At 33.0% G+C, this 17,741-nt stretch overlaps 1 protein-coding gene across 50 annotated transcripts in view; it reads right to left on the bottom strand.

Annotated features, from left to right (window-relative positions):
• The window catches only part of RIMS2 (regulating synaptic membrane exocytosis 2), a 692,961-nt gene that overhangs the window by 423,843 nt on the left and 251,377 nt on the right, over nt 1–17,741 (bottom strand). For 2 of the 50 annotated variants that reach the window (XM_032246113.1, XM_032246141.1), the window contains exon 1: nt 10,261–11,108. The exons of 39 other annotated variants lie outside the window; for them this stretch is intronic. In XM_032246113.1, coding sequence (XP_032102004.1) covers nt 10,261–10,382 — 122 coding nt within the window. In that variant the 5' untranslated portion in view covers nt 10,383–11,108. Of the gene's footprint in view, nt 1–10,260; nt 11,114–17,741 lie in introns of those variants that run through there. 9 more of the 50 variants (XM_032246144.1, XM_032246139.1, XM_032246143.1 and 6 more) reach the window with 7 other exon arrangements.

Raw genomic sequence — 17,741 nt, 5'->3', positions numbered from 1 at the left:
TTTTATCTCTTCATTTTATCTGATCAGAAGTTTTCTTTTAAAATTAGATCAGTCATATCAATCTTGCACTTTCTGTGAAGAAAGCCTCTGCACATCTTGCTCATGTTTTGTCATTAGAAGTAATCATTAGAATCTAGTTGAAGTAAAGCAGTAAAGAAAGAATATTTAAAAGTTATATATCCTCAATATATTCTGATACTACCCTCCACCCTCAAGTAGGCTCCAGTGTTTACTCTTCCTTCTTTGTGTTCAAGCTTAGCTCCCACTTGTAAGTGAGAATGTGTGGTATTTGGTTTTGTGTTCCTATAGTAAATTGCTTAGGATAATGGCCTTCAACTCCATCTATTTTGCTGCAAAAGACATGACCTCATACTTCTAATGTCCGTATAATATTCCATGATATATATGTATACTTTCTTCATCCAGTCCAATATTGATGGACATCTAGGTTGATTCTATCCCTTTTCTATTGTGAATAGTGCTGCAATTAACATATGCATGCAGGTGCCTTTATGGTAGAACAATTATATTCCTTTGGGTATATACCCAGTAACAGGATTACTGGGTTGAATGGTAGTCATGTTTTAAGCTCTTTGAGAAATTTCCAAACTGCTTTCCACAATGGCTCAACAAATTGACATTTCCAACAACAGTGTATAAACATTCTCTTTTCCCTACCACCTTGCCAGCATCTGTTATTGTTTGACTTTTTTTTGAGAGGAGTCTCACTCTGTCACCCAGGCTGGAGTGCAGTGGTGTGATCTTGACTCATTGCAACCTCCACGTCCCAGGTTCAGCAATTCTCCTGCCCCAGCCTCCTCAATAGCTGAGACTACAGGCACGAGCCACCATGCTGGGTTAATTTTTTGTATTTCTAGTAGAGATGGGGTTTCTCTGTGTTAGCCAGGATGGTCTCAATCTCCTGACCTTGTGATTTGCCTGCTTCAGCCTCCCAAAGTGCCGGGATTACAGGTGTGAACCACCACGCCCAGCCATTTGACTTTTTAATGATGGTCATTCTGACTAGTGTGAGATGGTATCTCATTCTGGTTTTGATTTGCATTTCTCTAATGATTAGAGCTGTTGAACATTTTTTGAACTAACAAAGACATTTTGCACAAAATTAGCAAAAAAAAAAAAAAAAAAAACTATTCTTAAATTCATACAGAACCAAAAAAGAGCACAAATAACCAAAGCAATCTTAAGCAAAAAGAACAAAGCTAGAGGCATCATCACACTATCCAACTTCAAACTACACTACAAGACTACAGTAAACCAAACGACATGGAACTGGTACAAAAACAGACATAAAGACCAACAGAACAGATTACAGAGCCCAGAAATAAAGCCACACAACCACAACCATCTGATCTTCAACAAAGTTGACAAAAACAGGCAATGGGGAAAGAGGACTCCCTATTCAACAAATAGTGCTGATATAACTTGCCAGCCGTATACAGAAGATTGACTCTGAACTCCTTCCTTTCACCATTTACAAAAATCAACTTAAGATGGATTAAATACATAAAGGTAAAACCCAAAACTATAAAAAACCTAGGAAATACCATTCTAGACTAGGACCTGGCAAAGATTTCATGACAAAGGCTCCAAAAGCAATGCAACAAAAACAAAAACTGACAAGTGGTACCTAACTAAACTAAACAGACTCTGCACAGCAAAATAAATTATCAGCAGACACCTACAGAAAGGGAGAAGATATTTGTAAACTATGCAGCTGGCAAAGGTCTAATATCTGGCATCTATAAGGAACTTAAACAAATTAACAAGCAAAAACCCAACAACCCCATTAAAATATAGGCAAAGAACACGAGCAGACACATCTCAAAAGAAGACCATGCAGCAAAAGAAATTGAATACTTTATCAAAATTTTCACACAGAAAAAACTTTCCAGATGGTTTTGCTGGTGAATTCTATAGAATAGTTAAGGGATAAATAACACCAATCTTATACCAACTGTTCATGCAATAGAGGAAAAGTAAATGCCAAACTCATTTCCTGAGGTCAAAATAACCCTAATGCCAAAAGCTGTCATAGAAATTTCAACATAAGAAAACTAAAATCTCTCATGAACACAGATACAAAAAAACCTTATCGAAATCACAGAAAATCTAAACCAGCAATATATAAAATGGAATACATTCCATGAGGTGGTATTTAACCCAGAAATGCAAAGTTAGTTTTATATTTAAAAACTAAACTAATACTGACACTATTAGTAGAATCAGGAATAAGAATTGAAAAATAATTTTGATGACAGAAGAAAAAGCACTTCACAAAATGCACATCCATTCATGATTTTGTTTTTAAAACTATTATTTAACTAAGAGACTCTCACAACTTCTGTTTAACATTATACTGTTGGTTCTAAGCATTATAACAAGGCAATAAAAGGCATAAATACTGGAAAATAAATAAATAAAACTGTCTCTGCAAATGACATGATTATTTATACAGAACAGTATAACAAATCTACAAAACAACTATTAGAACTAGTAAGAGAATTTGAAAAGGTTAAAAGATACAACATTAATATTAAAATTGTTATATTTTAATATACCAGCAACAAACAACTGGGTATTGAACATTTTAAAGGAATTCCATTTATAATGAGATCAAAAACTTAAAATACCTATAGAAATTTTCACAAAAGTTATGCAAGATTTCTACTCTAAAAACTATGAAACACTGTTTGGATAAATTTAAGAAGACCTAAATAAATGAAGAGATAGACACACCATTGGAAAACTCAGTGTTAACATGTTATTTCTCCCCAACAATCTACAAAAATATAAATCAATCTGAGATTTAATCCCAGTAAGTTTTTCAAATAGAAATTAACAAAGTGATTATAAAACATATATGAAGCTGGGCATAGTGGTTCATATCTTTAATCCCAGTGCTTTGGGAGGCTGAGGCAGAAGTATAGCAGATAGTCTGAAGCAAGAAGTTCAAGAACATTCTGGAAATATAGCAAGACAAAAAAAAGTTCTGTCTTTACAAAAATAATTCTAGCTACCTGAGAGTCTGAGGCAGAAGAATCACTTGAGCTCAGGAGTTGGAGGCTGCAGTGAGCTATGATCACACCACTCGGTGACAAAGTGAGACCTTGTCTCAAATATATATATATTTGAAATACATATATGCAGCAGACCTGGACTATCTAACCTACTGGAAAAAAAGAACATAGGTGGAGGATTTACACTGCCTGACATTAAGATTGCTATAAAGTAACACTGAAGTATTATACAGATCAGAAATAGAACCACACTTGTACAACTATTCAATTTTCTACAAAGGTGACAAACCCATCCAACGAGGAACAGAAACCTTTAAACCTTTTCAGCAAATGGTGATGAAATAACTGGATATCCATCTTAAAAAAAATTTTGACCCCTACCTCACAAAAATTAATTTATGATGGATGATATACGTTAACCAAAAAGCTAAAACTCAAGCTTCTGGAAGATACATAGAAAGACAATTTACTGACTTAAGCCTTAACATGGATTTTCAGAGAACTAACAGAAAATAAAAACCACAACAGATAACAATTAGTAAATTACATTTTATCAGAATTAAAATTTCTGCTCATCAAAAAGCATCGTTAAGAAAATAAACAGGCAAACCACAGAATGAGAGAAAATATACATCAAATATACATATATATATGTATATAAATATATATATATATATGTATGTATATACCTGACAATGGACTGATATCCAAGTTAGATAAAGAACTTCTACAACTCATTAATAAAAACACAACCTAATTTAAAAAGTATTGGACACTTTATAAAGGAAGATACACAAATAGCCAACAAGCCTATGAAAAAGTTCTTCGTGTGTTAGTCATGAGGCAAATATAATATAATCATATCCTAAGAAGGCGCCATTATAAACTCATCAGAATGACAAAAACTAAAAACTTATATTACTAAATGTGGGAAAGCGTGTGGCATCATCAAAATCCTCAATCATTGTTGGCGGGAGTTTAACACTTCTTTCAATTAAAAAAAAAATACTTATAAACTGTAGATAGGTATCATTTAATGTGTTTTTTAAAGTGATGTGTCATTATAAAACTAAACATATACCCACCCTATGATCCACAAGTTTCTCCTTTAGTTATTTACTCATGAGAAATAGAAATACATGGCCACAAAAAGACTTATGTGAAAGTGTGATATATTCATATAAAGAACTACTATTCAGCAATGAAAAGGAAAAAACTACTCACACATGTCACAATATGAATGAATATTTTAAAATTATGCTACGTGGGCCGGGAGCAGTGGCTCATGCCTGTAATACCTGCACTTTGGAAGGCGAGGCAGGTGGATTGCCTGAGCTCAGCAGCTCAACAGCAGCCTGGGCACATGGTGAAACCCCATCGCTATCAAAAAACGAAAAAAATAAAATAGCCAGGCATGGTGGCACATGCCTGTGGTCCCAGCTTCTCAAGAGGCTGAAGTGGGAGGATCACTTGAGCTTGGGGGAGGTTGTAATGAGCCAAGATCATGCCACTGCACTCCAGCCTGGGTGACAGAATGAGACCATGTCTAAAATATAAATAAATAAATAAATAAATAAATAAATAAATAAATAAAGTTGAGTAAAATGTCTCAACAAAAAAAGAGTACATTCTATAAAATTTCATTATATGAAGTTTTAGAACAAGCAAAACTAATGAACACTAGGTGGAAAAAGCAGTACAATATTTGGTTCTGGAGGCTAAGAGGATTGGGTATTTACTGGGAAGTTGTGTGAAGGATATAACTGTGGGAATTCAGAGATTAATAAATAAATAGCCCCTAACTCAAGAAGCTCATAGGACAGCAACTTTACCAGTAACATATAGCCAGTAAGCAGCAGACCCTAGATATGAGCACAACTGCTATGTTCAATACTACCTAACATAAAACTACAATGTGTAGTAAAAAAGTCAGGCAAAAATAAATCCTTAAACACAGCAGTTTTCCTTGTCATTTTCCATTACCTCTATGTGTGACATTTCGAAGGACTTACAATGAAATAAATAGTTTAAAGCCATATAAGTAACCATAAGTCCTGAGTTTGATTTAAGTAAGCAGCTGAACTTTAGTTTGTTCAAGAGTAAAATGACAGCAGTAGAATAAAAAAGTCTCAAAATGCGTTTCTTAGAACCAAACATGGGTCCCATGTCCCACTTTCTAAACCAGAGCTGCTCTACTTCTGTCTGTTTTACATATTGAGTTAGACCTTGAAAGTGTTCTCTGTCCAAAACAAAAAGCACAGTTTAAAAAACACTAGGCAAGATAAAGAACCCTCACATTTTAAGATACTATAATTTTAACGTGCAATGGGTTTTTCCATTTTGCCCTATAAGAAATGTTCACACATTTCTAAAATGCTTACGTTTTCTCAAACTTGGAAGTGAAACCAAAACTGTGGATGAGTCTTAGGAATTCTTTTGTTGGGGCCATGAATTTTTTGTGACAATGGATAAGAAGAAAGCCTATAGCCCATATGAAATAAATTCATTTTCCTATTTAGTGAGTAATGTCAGAATTAAAGAAGTTTACTAGTAATTATTTTCAACTTTTAAAATCCTTTATGATCATGTAGAAGTTGGTAATTAAAAAGTATAGTTAACATTTACCTGTCAGGCATCACCAAAAGCAATAGATTTATAAAAGTTCTTTCAATAAAGAAAATACTTAAAGACTGTAGACCGGTATCAGATTAAGGATCAATACTAGTAATTGTTGTGTTTTGCTAAGGTCCACAGTAAGTATTCTTGTGAAAATACTAATAACACACATATCTAAATCACAAGCTATTTTGATTTGAAGTCTAAATAGATAATTATTCTAAAGGAATTAAGCCTATAATGAATAATGTTATAGTTGTAAAAGTATTTTATAATAATTATTATGTATGTTTAATAAAGTATATATATGTGCCTACAATGTATATATATATATTAGATGACTGGGTGCTTTATACCTCGTAACACAGACTTTTTATGCAATATGAAAAATCAACTGTGCTGGAATCATGCCAAGTCCAAATAACGCACACTGTGTAGATTGCACCCTGAGAACTATGAAAAGTAAGCATGTTGTTCTTTCAATGTCAAAGTAGTCATTAACGTACCATGATAAAAAATAATTCTCTTTGCCAGAATTCCAGAACACGAATTACTGGTTTGATTGTAAACCAAAGCAATAATAAATGCTATAGGAATAATTAAGAACTTCTGACCAAAAATAATACTAAATAAATATTTATTTAGCAAATCAGATTTTACTTAAAATATTAATGTTTTAGAACCATGGCAATGTTTCAATGGAAAAGAATCCACTTAAACTAAGTGAATTTAAGCTTTACATTTCACTTTTGCAATTAGAGTAGCCCTGTAATTTACTTTCAAATCACAACACTTTTGAGAGAGAATAGTACTAATAATAATCACTGGATGACTGTAGGCATAAACTGGGGGTACTCCAGACAAACTGGATCATATGGTTATCTTACTTGTAATGGAAAAAAAATAAATCCAAATATTCTTCTCTCTACTGACATTTTTTCTTTTCTTACTTTTAAATATGAAAGCCTGCATATCTCATTATACGTATAAAGGGAGAAAGACTGTTTTTTAATATCTACTCTAAATAAATTCCAGTGTATTATGCCCCTGTGTGGCCAGAAGGCACAGCAAATTCATTGTCACACATTCAGTGGGAAAGAAATAATCGTATCTAGAGGAAAATACAGATCTCTTCATTGTATAGTATAGATGGCAAAAAATTAGCAAATGGAAAAACTTAGAGGATGAATTTTTAATGATAGCCATCATTAACATGTTTATTTGAATATTGTCCAAACCAATTGATAACTTAATGCAGTGAGCTCTGCTAAAAAATATATCTTCTAGCATCTCATTATTTCTGTTTGCTTCCAAAGACAAGATCACAAAAATCAGATTTCATACTGAATTCAGTACTTGACTTTTTTACTAATGAAAAAAGCAATTATTTTGTGTCCTAATTAAATAATTTCATTTGAGATAGAGTTTACAATGAGAAGACCTGATGACAAAAAATTAAAGTAGCATTTCATCAAAACCTATCAAATGAGTCAAGTGAGTTTATGCAGGATGCAGAAACGTTTTTGTTTCTTGCTAGATTTCCAGTTGTTTCATTTTAGCTGTAAAAGATCAGAGAATCCTGCTGCCCCCTTCATGCACTAAAATGGTACTCAAAAACCACACAATAAGAGAATAAGCTAAACACTTTCAGTATGAAACATAAGGGTTGTGCTATATGGTTTCCAACAAAAAGTTAGTCTAAAATATTCTAGTAATTTCTACTCATAGATAAGTTTCATTTAATCATTAGTTAATCCACTTAACAATCTATATTAATCTCCAGTTTGGGGAATTATGGCACATACAGTATTATTGGTGGATTTAAAAATCTTTTCTCTTTTGACAAGTTCAACTTGGAAATGTTTCTGGAGCAGTTATTATGGAAGATTTTCATCCTTTAAAGTTTTATTGCTAGTATGACATAGAAGTCAACTGTCCCATCATTTAATATCCTAATGAAAGTTGAGTTGCAGATTTGGGGATAAGATTAGCTACCAAAAAAACTCTGAGTTTAAAAACTACTTGAAAGGGTCCCCTTTTAATAATACATTGTCTACAAGTGATGCATAGTACTATTCTAGCAATCTCTACTAGAAAGCAATTGAGAATAAAAAATCTAAATGTCCAAATTGATGGCTATTTTTCTATCAATTTAAATATCACAGTTAATGTCACAATACAAATACTGAATATTCCATGTTAACTAGTCCAAACAATTAAATGATTACTATTCATGTACTAACAACCAAAACTGTTCTTTCCAGAGGTGACAGGTATATAATTGATGCTTAAATTGATACTTAAGAAGACCGTCGATGTCTAAATGAAAGGTCCATTATTCAAAAAAAAAGTTTAAATTATTGTATATGATGTATTTTGATGACACTCAGGCCATTCTTCTTCCATGATTTTTTTCCTCAAGAATAATTTTTTAGTTTATATCTTTACTTTCCACTTCAGTGTTAACTAAAATGTTAATACCCAGGCATTTATATTATTTAAAAGAATCGAAGCAGAATAAAAGATTTAAAAGACCCTTGTATCTAAACTGATCACAAAAGAATCAAAAAATTAAAATATGTGAAGCATAAAATTCCTATGCTAATTTTTAACTCTTCATACTTCTAAAAGAGCAGAACTTCTGGATTTAACTTAAAAGTAAATCAACTAGCTCATTACTTATGAAGATACATAGATGTATTTGTGATACAAGGTCACACGATTTTTAAAGACTAATAAGAACATATAAAGGCAGAGATTCTTTTCCCCTAAAGCAAAATAAATTCTTTATTGATTAATTAGTAGTTTGGGATAATTTTAGATAAAAATCATATAAATTAAACAATATTGGTATTATAGAAGCATTAGAAACTTCATAATCTAATATTTAATTGCAGCAGCATAAAAGTCCAGATTTTAATGAGAGCTTAATAGGCTCTCACTGAAATTATTAAGTATGCCAACAATGAAAGAAACTTGAAGCCAAAGCAAGTACACAGTGATAGGGATGCACACAATTCCCTCAAAAAATAGTTATTTTCAGATTTTTAAATGAATTATGCTTACTTTAAGACCAATTCCTTACTATGCTGTTACTAGCATAATTTTTACAGGTATGTATACCTAAACCCTAATATTAATAAGTTTACACACAAATTCTTAGCATTAAAAAAAAGAGATGGAACTAAAACAAGAAAAATGTTTATAAAGGATGAATACAAATCCTAAAACTCTGGTAGCTTCAGGTCATGGAAATTTTTAGAAATCCACACTTGCCTTTTTAATTTAAATATAACATAAAATACATATTTTTATTGTAAACTATAAACACTAAAGTGATGCATTATTTCAAAAAAGAAAACAGCATCTTAAAATATACATATCCAATTTAGAATATTCTAACATTTCATATAGTGTTATAATGTTTTTAATTAGTATCAAGATAAAATATGAACAAAATCCAATTAGTTTATTGAATAGAACTGCACTGAGGAAAGAATGTGAAATTTTATAAGAAATAGATATGTTATCCCATATTCAAAGCAAAGGTTATAAATATATTTATCATCAGTAAACACTTTAAATGCCAACAAATTTTAAAAGCCTTCTCTTCATTTTCTAAATTAAGATACATATTGTATAACAGGTATTTTTTAATCTCCAAAATAGGTTGCCTCACATCGTTCAGAGATACTAAAAAGAAGAGACGAGCAAAGCCATTCAATATTTTATGCACTATTAGTTCCCCGTCAGTTTCCAGAAGGTTTCAGTGCATTGCCATGTTAACAGAATTTCTTTCTCAATCTTCTCCACATATATTTAGTTAACATGGGATCTTTTTTATACTAGATATGTAACATGAAAAATTCTCAAAAGCTGAACAACTTAAATGAGCAAAGAACTGGGCTAGACAATAAAACTGCATTTTGAAAGCATTCTTTAATAGAATATCTTTTAGAGTAAGCTAGAGAAACCATCTGAAACATATGTTCATAATTTAACAACCTTCACCACAGAAAAATGATCAGGTTGAAAAAGCAGTAGGAATTTATAACAAAGAATCCTGCCAAATTAGCCGACCTAATGAAAAGCATTATTAGCAGTTCCACAATATAGCTTATTTAAAAGTGATTATTGAGCTACCCTACATAGAGAAATGTCTTAAACCTAGAAAACATCTCCACATGTTTTACAGGAGCATGCACAATTGCTAATTCACATTTTCAAACAAATCACATATGATTATATAGCCCCATCCTTATATATGCAATGTAATCACTGCCATGAACACAAAGAAAACATCTATCGGGCATTTTTAAGTTAGTCATTTTATACATTTAGAAAACAAAATAATGAAACAGCCTGATATCTGTATTATGTTTCAGAGGTCAAGGTAGTTAAATTTAAGATGCTTTCTCTGCTTTGAAGTAAGCTTATTTTCCTTCTTAAAATCAAATTAAGAATGCTACATAAAATTTTATATTTGTGGTAAAAAAGACAACACCTTTATTATATTAATACTTCAATAGAAAACAATTTTTTACAGGCATATATATTATTCTGAAAATAACAATATTAAAAGAAAATATAGTTTAGCTCTACTCACCTTGCATTGTTCAGTGTTTGTCCAAAAAGCTCATTTTGTAAGATATTTGGTGGGGATGAAAAAACCCCATGAAAATGAGATAAAACAGAATTGCAGACCTGGCGCAATGTCTCAAATTGCATTTTCTTTCTTTTTTTTCCCCTTCTCTTATTTTTCCCTACCACCTGTCTTTAAAGTCATCTATTTGCTGACACCATCAAACAAAAACATGCCAATCAAGTTCCATATTTCTCCTGAGCTCTGTGAAAACTGTGCTTAAATGAACAGAGGTTGATAGTTAATTGTACAGTCATTATTCTTCTAATTCAGTCGTAGAAGATTCAGTAGCCGTGCAGCTTTCGGCTTTCTCCTGACTGTAGCAAGAATTCTAAACAGCAGTAAGCTTTTTGGGCATTCCCAGCTGAAGTGTGAAGCTGAGCTGCTTTCATGTACTCTACTCATATTTCTCTAAGCCTATTAAAAACACGCAATGAATAGATGCTGTCGTCAGGAGTTTTAGCACATCTGGCTGCCAGCAATAAAATATCAGAAGTAATAAAATGGGGACAAGGTATCTTCTCAATGCTACTACTGGGTGAGAGTAAGAGAAATTATGCATTTCCCTAACCCTTTTCTCTTTTCCTGAAAAACAAATAACTCCAGCAACAGAGTATATCTCTTCAACATGCAAGCTGCTGCAAAGGACAAGAACACTCTAAAAATACGTGGTATATCCTTTTGATGTCATGAAGCAATAAAAACATGATAGACAATAGAGTTTTTATCATCTGCATTTATAACGCCATGCTTCTAAGAGATGTACATTTAGAAAACATGTTCTTAGGTGTTTTAATTTCTTATTTAATTTTAAAATTTCTCCATTTGTTTATTTTTAAAGAAAAGTGGATAATGTTCAATCAGCCTTCTAAAGGCTATACATAGTGACTATATGGCTATTCATGTAATTTTAGAAAAAAACTACATCTTATCAATTAAACATCACCTAAATAGCACACATTAAATTAAAACTTCCCCCCAAATCTGGCGGGGAGGGCAGGGAAACCCACAGTCAAGTCCAGAGATACTTTATCAACTATTAGTAATTTATTTCAATAATGGTGGTCATAGCATTACGTAGAAGAGAATGTTTCCTGAAAGTTCCTACAGTCTTGGAAAACCACCCCATCACCATCTATTCTCAGTGAATAATTCTGCTTCATGTAAACATTTAGGTTATTCTATATCCAAGTGCATCCATCTTTCTATAACAGATCTCTACAGCTAGTGTGTAAGCCGAATTTTAAATATCAACTCACTTACAGAGATGCTTAGTATTTTTATTGACCTTTAGTTGCTCCTAACCTTTGACATTTCTTTAATAGATCCAGTCCTTTTTGCCCTTTTTACCTCAACTCTTTGCCTCTTTATCCCATTCCACATGCTGTCAATAAATAGGCATTTAAATATAGTAAGTTTTTAAAGCTATGAATTCATTTTTGGCATAATCATGTCACAAAAGAACACCACAAATTAAACATGTATAACGTAAATTTTAAACAATTTTTTAAATAAGATGTTGAATTATAGGTTTCTTCTCAACTAACAGTGCCCCCATTTTGTCATTTCAGTTATTTTATTATTTCACTATTATTAGAATTTCAGATTTTTATAGGTGCACACCAATCTATCTGTCAAACATATACACATACACAAAACTCATAAAGTATTCTCAGTTTATAAAGCACTTTTAAATTTATTTTTTAATATCCAGAAAACATTGTATGTACTAATGCCACTATCATTTTGTGGATGAAAAGAAACGGAGGCTTTATTTATCTTTTAATTAATTAATTAATTTTCTTGGAGACAGAGTCTCACTCATTGTCACCCAGGCTGGAGTGCAGTGTTGCAATCTCCCAGCTCACTGCAACATCCTCCTCCCAGGTTCAAGCAATTCTGTCTCAGCCTCCTGAGTAGCTGGGATTACAGGAGTGTGCCACCTTGCCCGGCTAATTTTGTAATTTTAGTAGAGACAGGGTTTCACCCTGTTCTCAGGCTAGTCGCAAACTCCTGACTTCAAGTGATCCATCCGCCTTGGCCTTCCAAAGCGCTGGGATTACAGATGTGAGCCACAGTGCCTGGCCTGAGGCTTTATTGAATTAAACATCACACAATTTATAAAAAATGGAAAAAATATTTTGAATGAAAGTCTTTGCTTTGGACTCCATTTTCTATGCTCCTTCCTTATTCTGTTTTTTAAGTATGTGCAAACGTGCACATGCACAAACACACAAATGCCCACCTATTGTAAAAAGGCCAATTTCAATAGATGAATAGGAAAACTACCAGCCAGTGGCCTAATGAAGGGTATTTTAGTTGGTGCAAATATCTCAAATGTTTTAACTCACAAGTAACTTTAAATAGATTTCTTCCATTTACCTTAAGCAGAAGCAACCTGATGTGCTTTCATTTTTAAGCTTTTGATTATAAGTTGATTTTTCACATCTATGAAAGGTCAATTTCTACAAGTGTAAACAAACATTTTAAAAATTCTTATTTTCAAGTCAATTTCACAGCTCATACTATCTGTGATGGGAAAAAATGTAAATTTCCCCTTTTGGTTAGATTTAATTTTTATATATAATCAGAAGCCTTTTAGAAACAAGTCTATTAAGTAAGAAGGTGATTATATTGCAAAACAATATTTGTTGTTAAAAATGTTTCTTTTATATTTCAAAATTGGACATGAAGACTAAGTCATAAAAAAAAGCATCACAATGGTCTAAGCAATGGAAACACTAGAATGAGACTTAAAAATGACTCCTTTGAAAGAGTCAACAATATATCAACTGCCTTCCTCAAAGACTTATTTTTCCAACTCTCACTGTACAACACCCATACTACTGAGCAGCTTTCTTCTAGTTCCCTCAGTACCCCAGAGACAATTTCATCCACCTTCCCTCTCCATTACCACCCTTTAACCTGCTTCTACTCATCCTTAAGGGCTCAAATGTCCCTCCTTAAGAAATACTTTCTCTGACCTAAATTAGGTCCCCTATTATGCATTCTCATTATACCCTGTGCTTATTCTTCAGAGCATTTGATATACATGGGACTATATATTTACTTGAAAAAAATGTTTAATATCTTTCACCCTCAATTCATGAGGTTAAGTCCTGCATTCTTGTCTCATTCATCTGGCATAGTGCCTAGTACAGAGTAGGCGATTCATTAAACATTTGTTGAATAAATGGATGCCTACACGTTACCAGAAAGTTACTTCTCAATCACATACATAGACAGGATAGGAAACCACCTCAGGGCTTCAACTGGTTCTCAGGTTCGACAGGGTTTTTAAAATTTGTTTGCTTGTTTAGTTTTAGCCTGCCACGTCATCTTGTAAGGGTCATAAATATAAGAGTAACCAATATTTGCAATCAAAAACATTGTGCTTTGAATTGACTTTGTAATTTGTTATGATATCCTAAATATTATAAAGAATGTTTATAGATAATATTTGTTTTAAATTGTCAACATAGGCAGGTTCACATGTAACATAAATATTGGAGACTTCTGTGAGAACAGAAAGAATATGGTACTTGGCATCAGGCAGCCTGGTTTTAAGTACTGATTCCAACCCAAACTAGCTATATTACCTCAGCATATTTATGTTATATATCTGAGCTATGGTTTTATTAAATGTAAAATAAGCTATATCACTTCATATGGAAATTATTGTATTAAAATATCCTATGTACAAATGCATTTTATAAAGTATACAGTGTTTGGAAGTAAACTCACTGTGAACCATTTAAGGAATCAAATTACTAGTACCTGAATTCTAACAATTATGTTCAGGTATCTTTTAATTATCACACTTATTCATTTGACAAATATTTATATTTTCTTTGCCCATGTAATGATCCTTCTGTTAGTACTGATAGGAAGTAGGGCTTATGATTATCCTTTTCCAGAAAAATTAGATAAACTCAAAACGGCTTCCAAGCAAGATCAGTTCCACATTTACACTGAGTCCAGCAGAGAGACGTTAACTCTTACAAATGGTATATATTATGGCAACTAGTTTATCTATGTATGTTTTATTAGAATATTTAGTCTCTCACTGGAAATGAGAGTGATAACAAGAGCTCTAACAGAAGATGTGTTAAGAAACTTTTGGAAGCAAAGGCTTTTATGAAAGAAGATATCTAAAAAAACTAATCAACACTTGAAAAAATGCCATCTAAAAGCAATCACGAGAATGCAAATAAAAATAATAAGATAATGTATTTTGCCTATTAAATTGGCAAAATATTGACCAGAGGATTAAAAAATGCACAGTCTCATACCATGCTTATTGTTAGGAGTGTACATTGGTACAACATTCTGAGAAACATTTAGTAGTATAACTCAGAAGGTTTTTAAATGTTCAAAATCTGAGAGAGCACTAGAACAATATAAATCAAAATGATAATATTGATTATTATCTGGGTAAGAACATCACAAATTGTTTTTCATTTATACTTTTTGATACACTAGCCACAAGTAAAGTTCAAAATTTAATTTACAAACACTGGAGAACTCTATACTTATAATACAATCATTAACCTTCACATATTATTTATGATGTTAGCCCATGAACTTTTCCTTAGCAATGCTCAAGTAAAAAAAATAGTAGATTATTAGCTTTCATGTGATTAGCTATATCATTAGCAATGATTTCTCTCCTTCTCTGTCTCTCCATATATATATGTGTGTGTGCATATATATACACACATATATTATTATTTTTTTTGAGACAGAGTCTTGCTCTGACACCTGAATATAACCCTGAACTCCTACATTCAAGTGATTCTCTTGCTTCAGCCTCCCATGTAGCTAGAACTATCAGTATGCATCATGATGCTTGAATAATTTTTGTGTTTTTTTTGTAGAGATAGGGGTCTCACTATGTTGCCCAGACTAGTCTTGAACTCTTGGCCTCGATCAATCCTCCCTCCTCAACCTTCCAAAGTGCTAGGATTCCAGGGGTGAGCCACCACTGTGCCTGGCTTTTCCTTCTTAAACAACAAGTTCCTAAAATTCTGTAATAACTCAAATTGTTTAATTAGTACTATGAAACATCCAAATGATAAGAGAAACCAAAACAGCACTAATTTCTTTACATTATCCTAAAAAATATTTGAAGTGTAAATTCTTAAATTAAAATTATTTAAGAATCTTGGTTTACAAATGCCTAGTGGCTGAGCTAAATATCTTAAGAAAATCAACACAAACTCAAAAATTAAGTGAAAGAATCAAAATTGGAAACTTATTCTCTTCTAAATTAATAACAATACAAGCCTCTTGCCTAATAAGCCATGATAATTCATGACATACTTAGATTTTACAGGCTAGGTTAAGTTTTAATTTTTAAGAGTACCACAGTATTTCTATTAAAATATTCCATACATAAAAATAAGCATATAACTAAACACAGCTAATAAATCATTAGAATCATATGATATACAATAGGTATAATCCATAACAAAAGTATCTGAAATGCTAAAGGAATTTTTCCTTAAAATTTATATCTGTAGTCCTATCTATATAATTGGAATAACTGCATTATCTCTTCCATTGCGTTATTCTTGTTCCACTGGCTACTTGAAGCATCTGACTGATAAAAATCTAAGAGTTGTAAGAAAGATAGTCCAGAGAACAAACATTTTGAAAATAGTATCTTCATATATTGTGCAAATTAAAGTACTCTGTTGTAAAGTATTCTGTATTTCCCTGAGGCACGGATCACAGAACAATTCACCTCAGGGATAACACGCAAGCAAAGAAATAAAAGGCAGATGATGGAATTCTTGACAAAAGGAGGAAGAAGAAGGCATTCAAAAAAGGTAATTTGGGCCAGACACAGTTGCATCACCTGAGGTCAGGAGTTCGAGACCAGTCTGGCCAACATGGTAAACCCCTGTCTCTACTAAAAATACAAAAATTAGCCAGGTGTAGTGGTGCAGGCCTGTAATCCCAGCTACTCAGGAGGCTGAGCCAGGAGAATCACTTGAACCCAAGAGGCAGAGATGTGTGCTGAGATCACACAGTGCCATTGCACTCAAGTCTGGGCAACAAGAGCGAGACTCTGTCTCAAAAACAAAAATTGGCCTATGCTTCAACTTAGGATGAACCATACATTACATTCAGGAATGGAAGAAAGGAAAAATAGCCCAAGCCTAAATAACCACACTGCATATCTAAAGATGACTAGTACATTTCTACTCACAAAATTTCAGATAAAAATCAGAAAACAATTCAAAATTCTTACATCAGTGTTCATAAGTTGCAAAAAAACTGTTGATGCCCATTTGAAAAAAAACATATTTTCTAATGTACATAAACATTTTATAGCATTTCTTAGGAAGTGAACCCTGTATCTATCCCTAATTCTGACCATTGCTGCAGAACAGGTTAATAACACAACAGTTTCTGCCACCTAATTCAAAACACAAAGGGAAAGCACGGTGAAAGCCACCACAAATGTGTGAAACCCCACCATAATTGTCATTTCTTTCACTCTTCTTTGTAGACCAGCAGTATAAGGGTTAATCCTATTGTGCTTTGGTTTGAGTGGCATTATTCTCAAAAGTATTACTAGGTTGTTTTAGTAGTCCAGTGCAAAAGCAGCTTTTGCAAGAGCAGTTCCCACACCTAAAAGCTGGCCAACAGCCAGGGATGGTGGCCTACACCTGTAATCCTAGCACTCTGGGAGGCCAAGGCGCATGGATCACCTGAGGCCAGGAGTTGAAGACCAGCCTAGTCAACATAGTGAAACCCCATCTCTACTAAGAATATAAAAAATTAGCCGGGTGTGGTGAGGTGGGCACCTGTAATCTCAGCTACTTGGGAGGCTGAGGCAGGAGAATCACTTGAACCCAGGAGGCAGAGGTTGCTGTGAGCCAAGATCTCGCCACTGCACTCCAGCCTGGGTGACAAAGCGAGATTCCAACTCAAAAATAAATAAATAAATTAATTTAATTTAATAAAAATAAAAGCTGGCAACAGCAGAAATATCTATCTTGTTGAATGCGAGAGTTACAGAGTACCAAACCTAGATTTAAACACCACAATGAGAATGTCCAAAGTGACACCTAGAGATTCTACCAATTAGAAGAAAGAAAACTAAGATCCCTGAAAAAACAATTTGGAAAATCCTTTTAGAGTTAGGACTGCTAGTTCCAAGAATATGTTTCCTTGGTAACTATCAAGAGAACCACTGAAAGCAACATTACAATTTCAGGGAGCTATATCAACATGAATAAGCTTCAGCTCCATCTCCAACAGTTACATTCATCAAGAGCCACAACATAAGAAATGTTCATAGCCCTGGGATTTCAAAGACTCACACCTAAGCTTGCAAACTGCCTCTACAAGTCACCTCTACTATGCAGTAACTTCCAAGTGCACCAAGGTTCCTCAAGAAATAAATATTGATTACATAGTTTTATTATATAAGA

This window comes from Sapajus apella, unplaced genomic scaffold (assembly GCF_009761245.1).
Source record: "Sapajus apella isolate SASKATOON/1434 unplaced genomic scaffold, GSC_monkey_1.0 scaffold3, whole genome shotgun sequence".
NCBI lineage: Eukaryota > Metazoa > Chordata > Mammalia > Primates > Cebidae > Sapajus > Sapajus apella.
The sequence above is the reverse complement of the archived record's forward strand: the minus strand, read 5'-3'. Positions and strand labels throughout refer to the sequence as shown.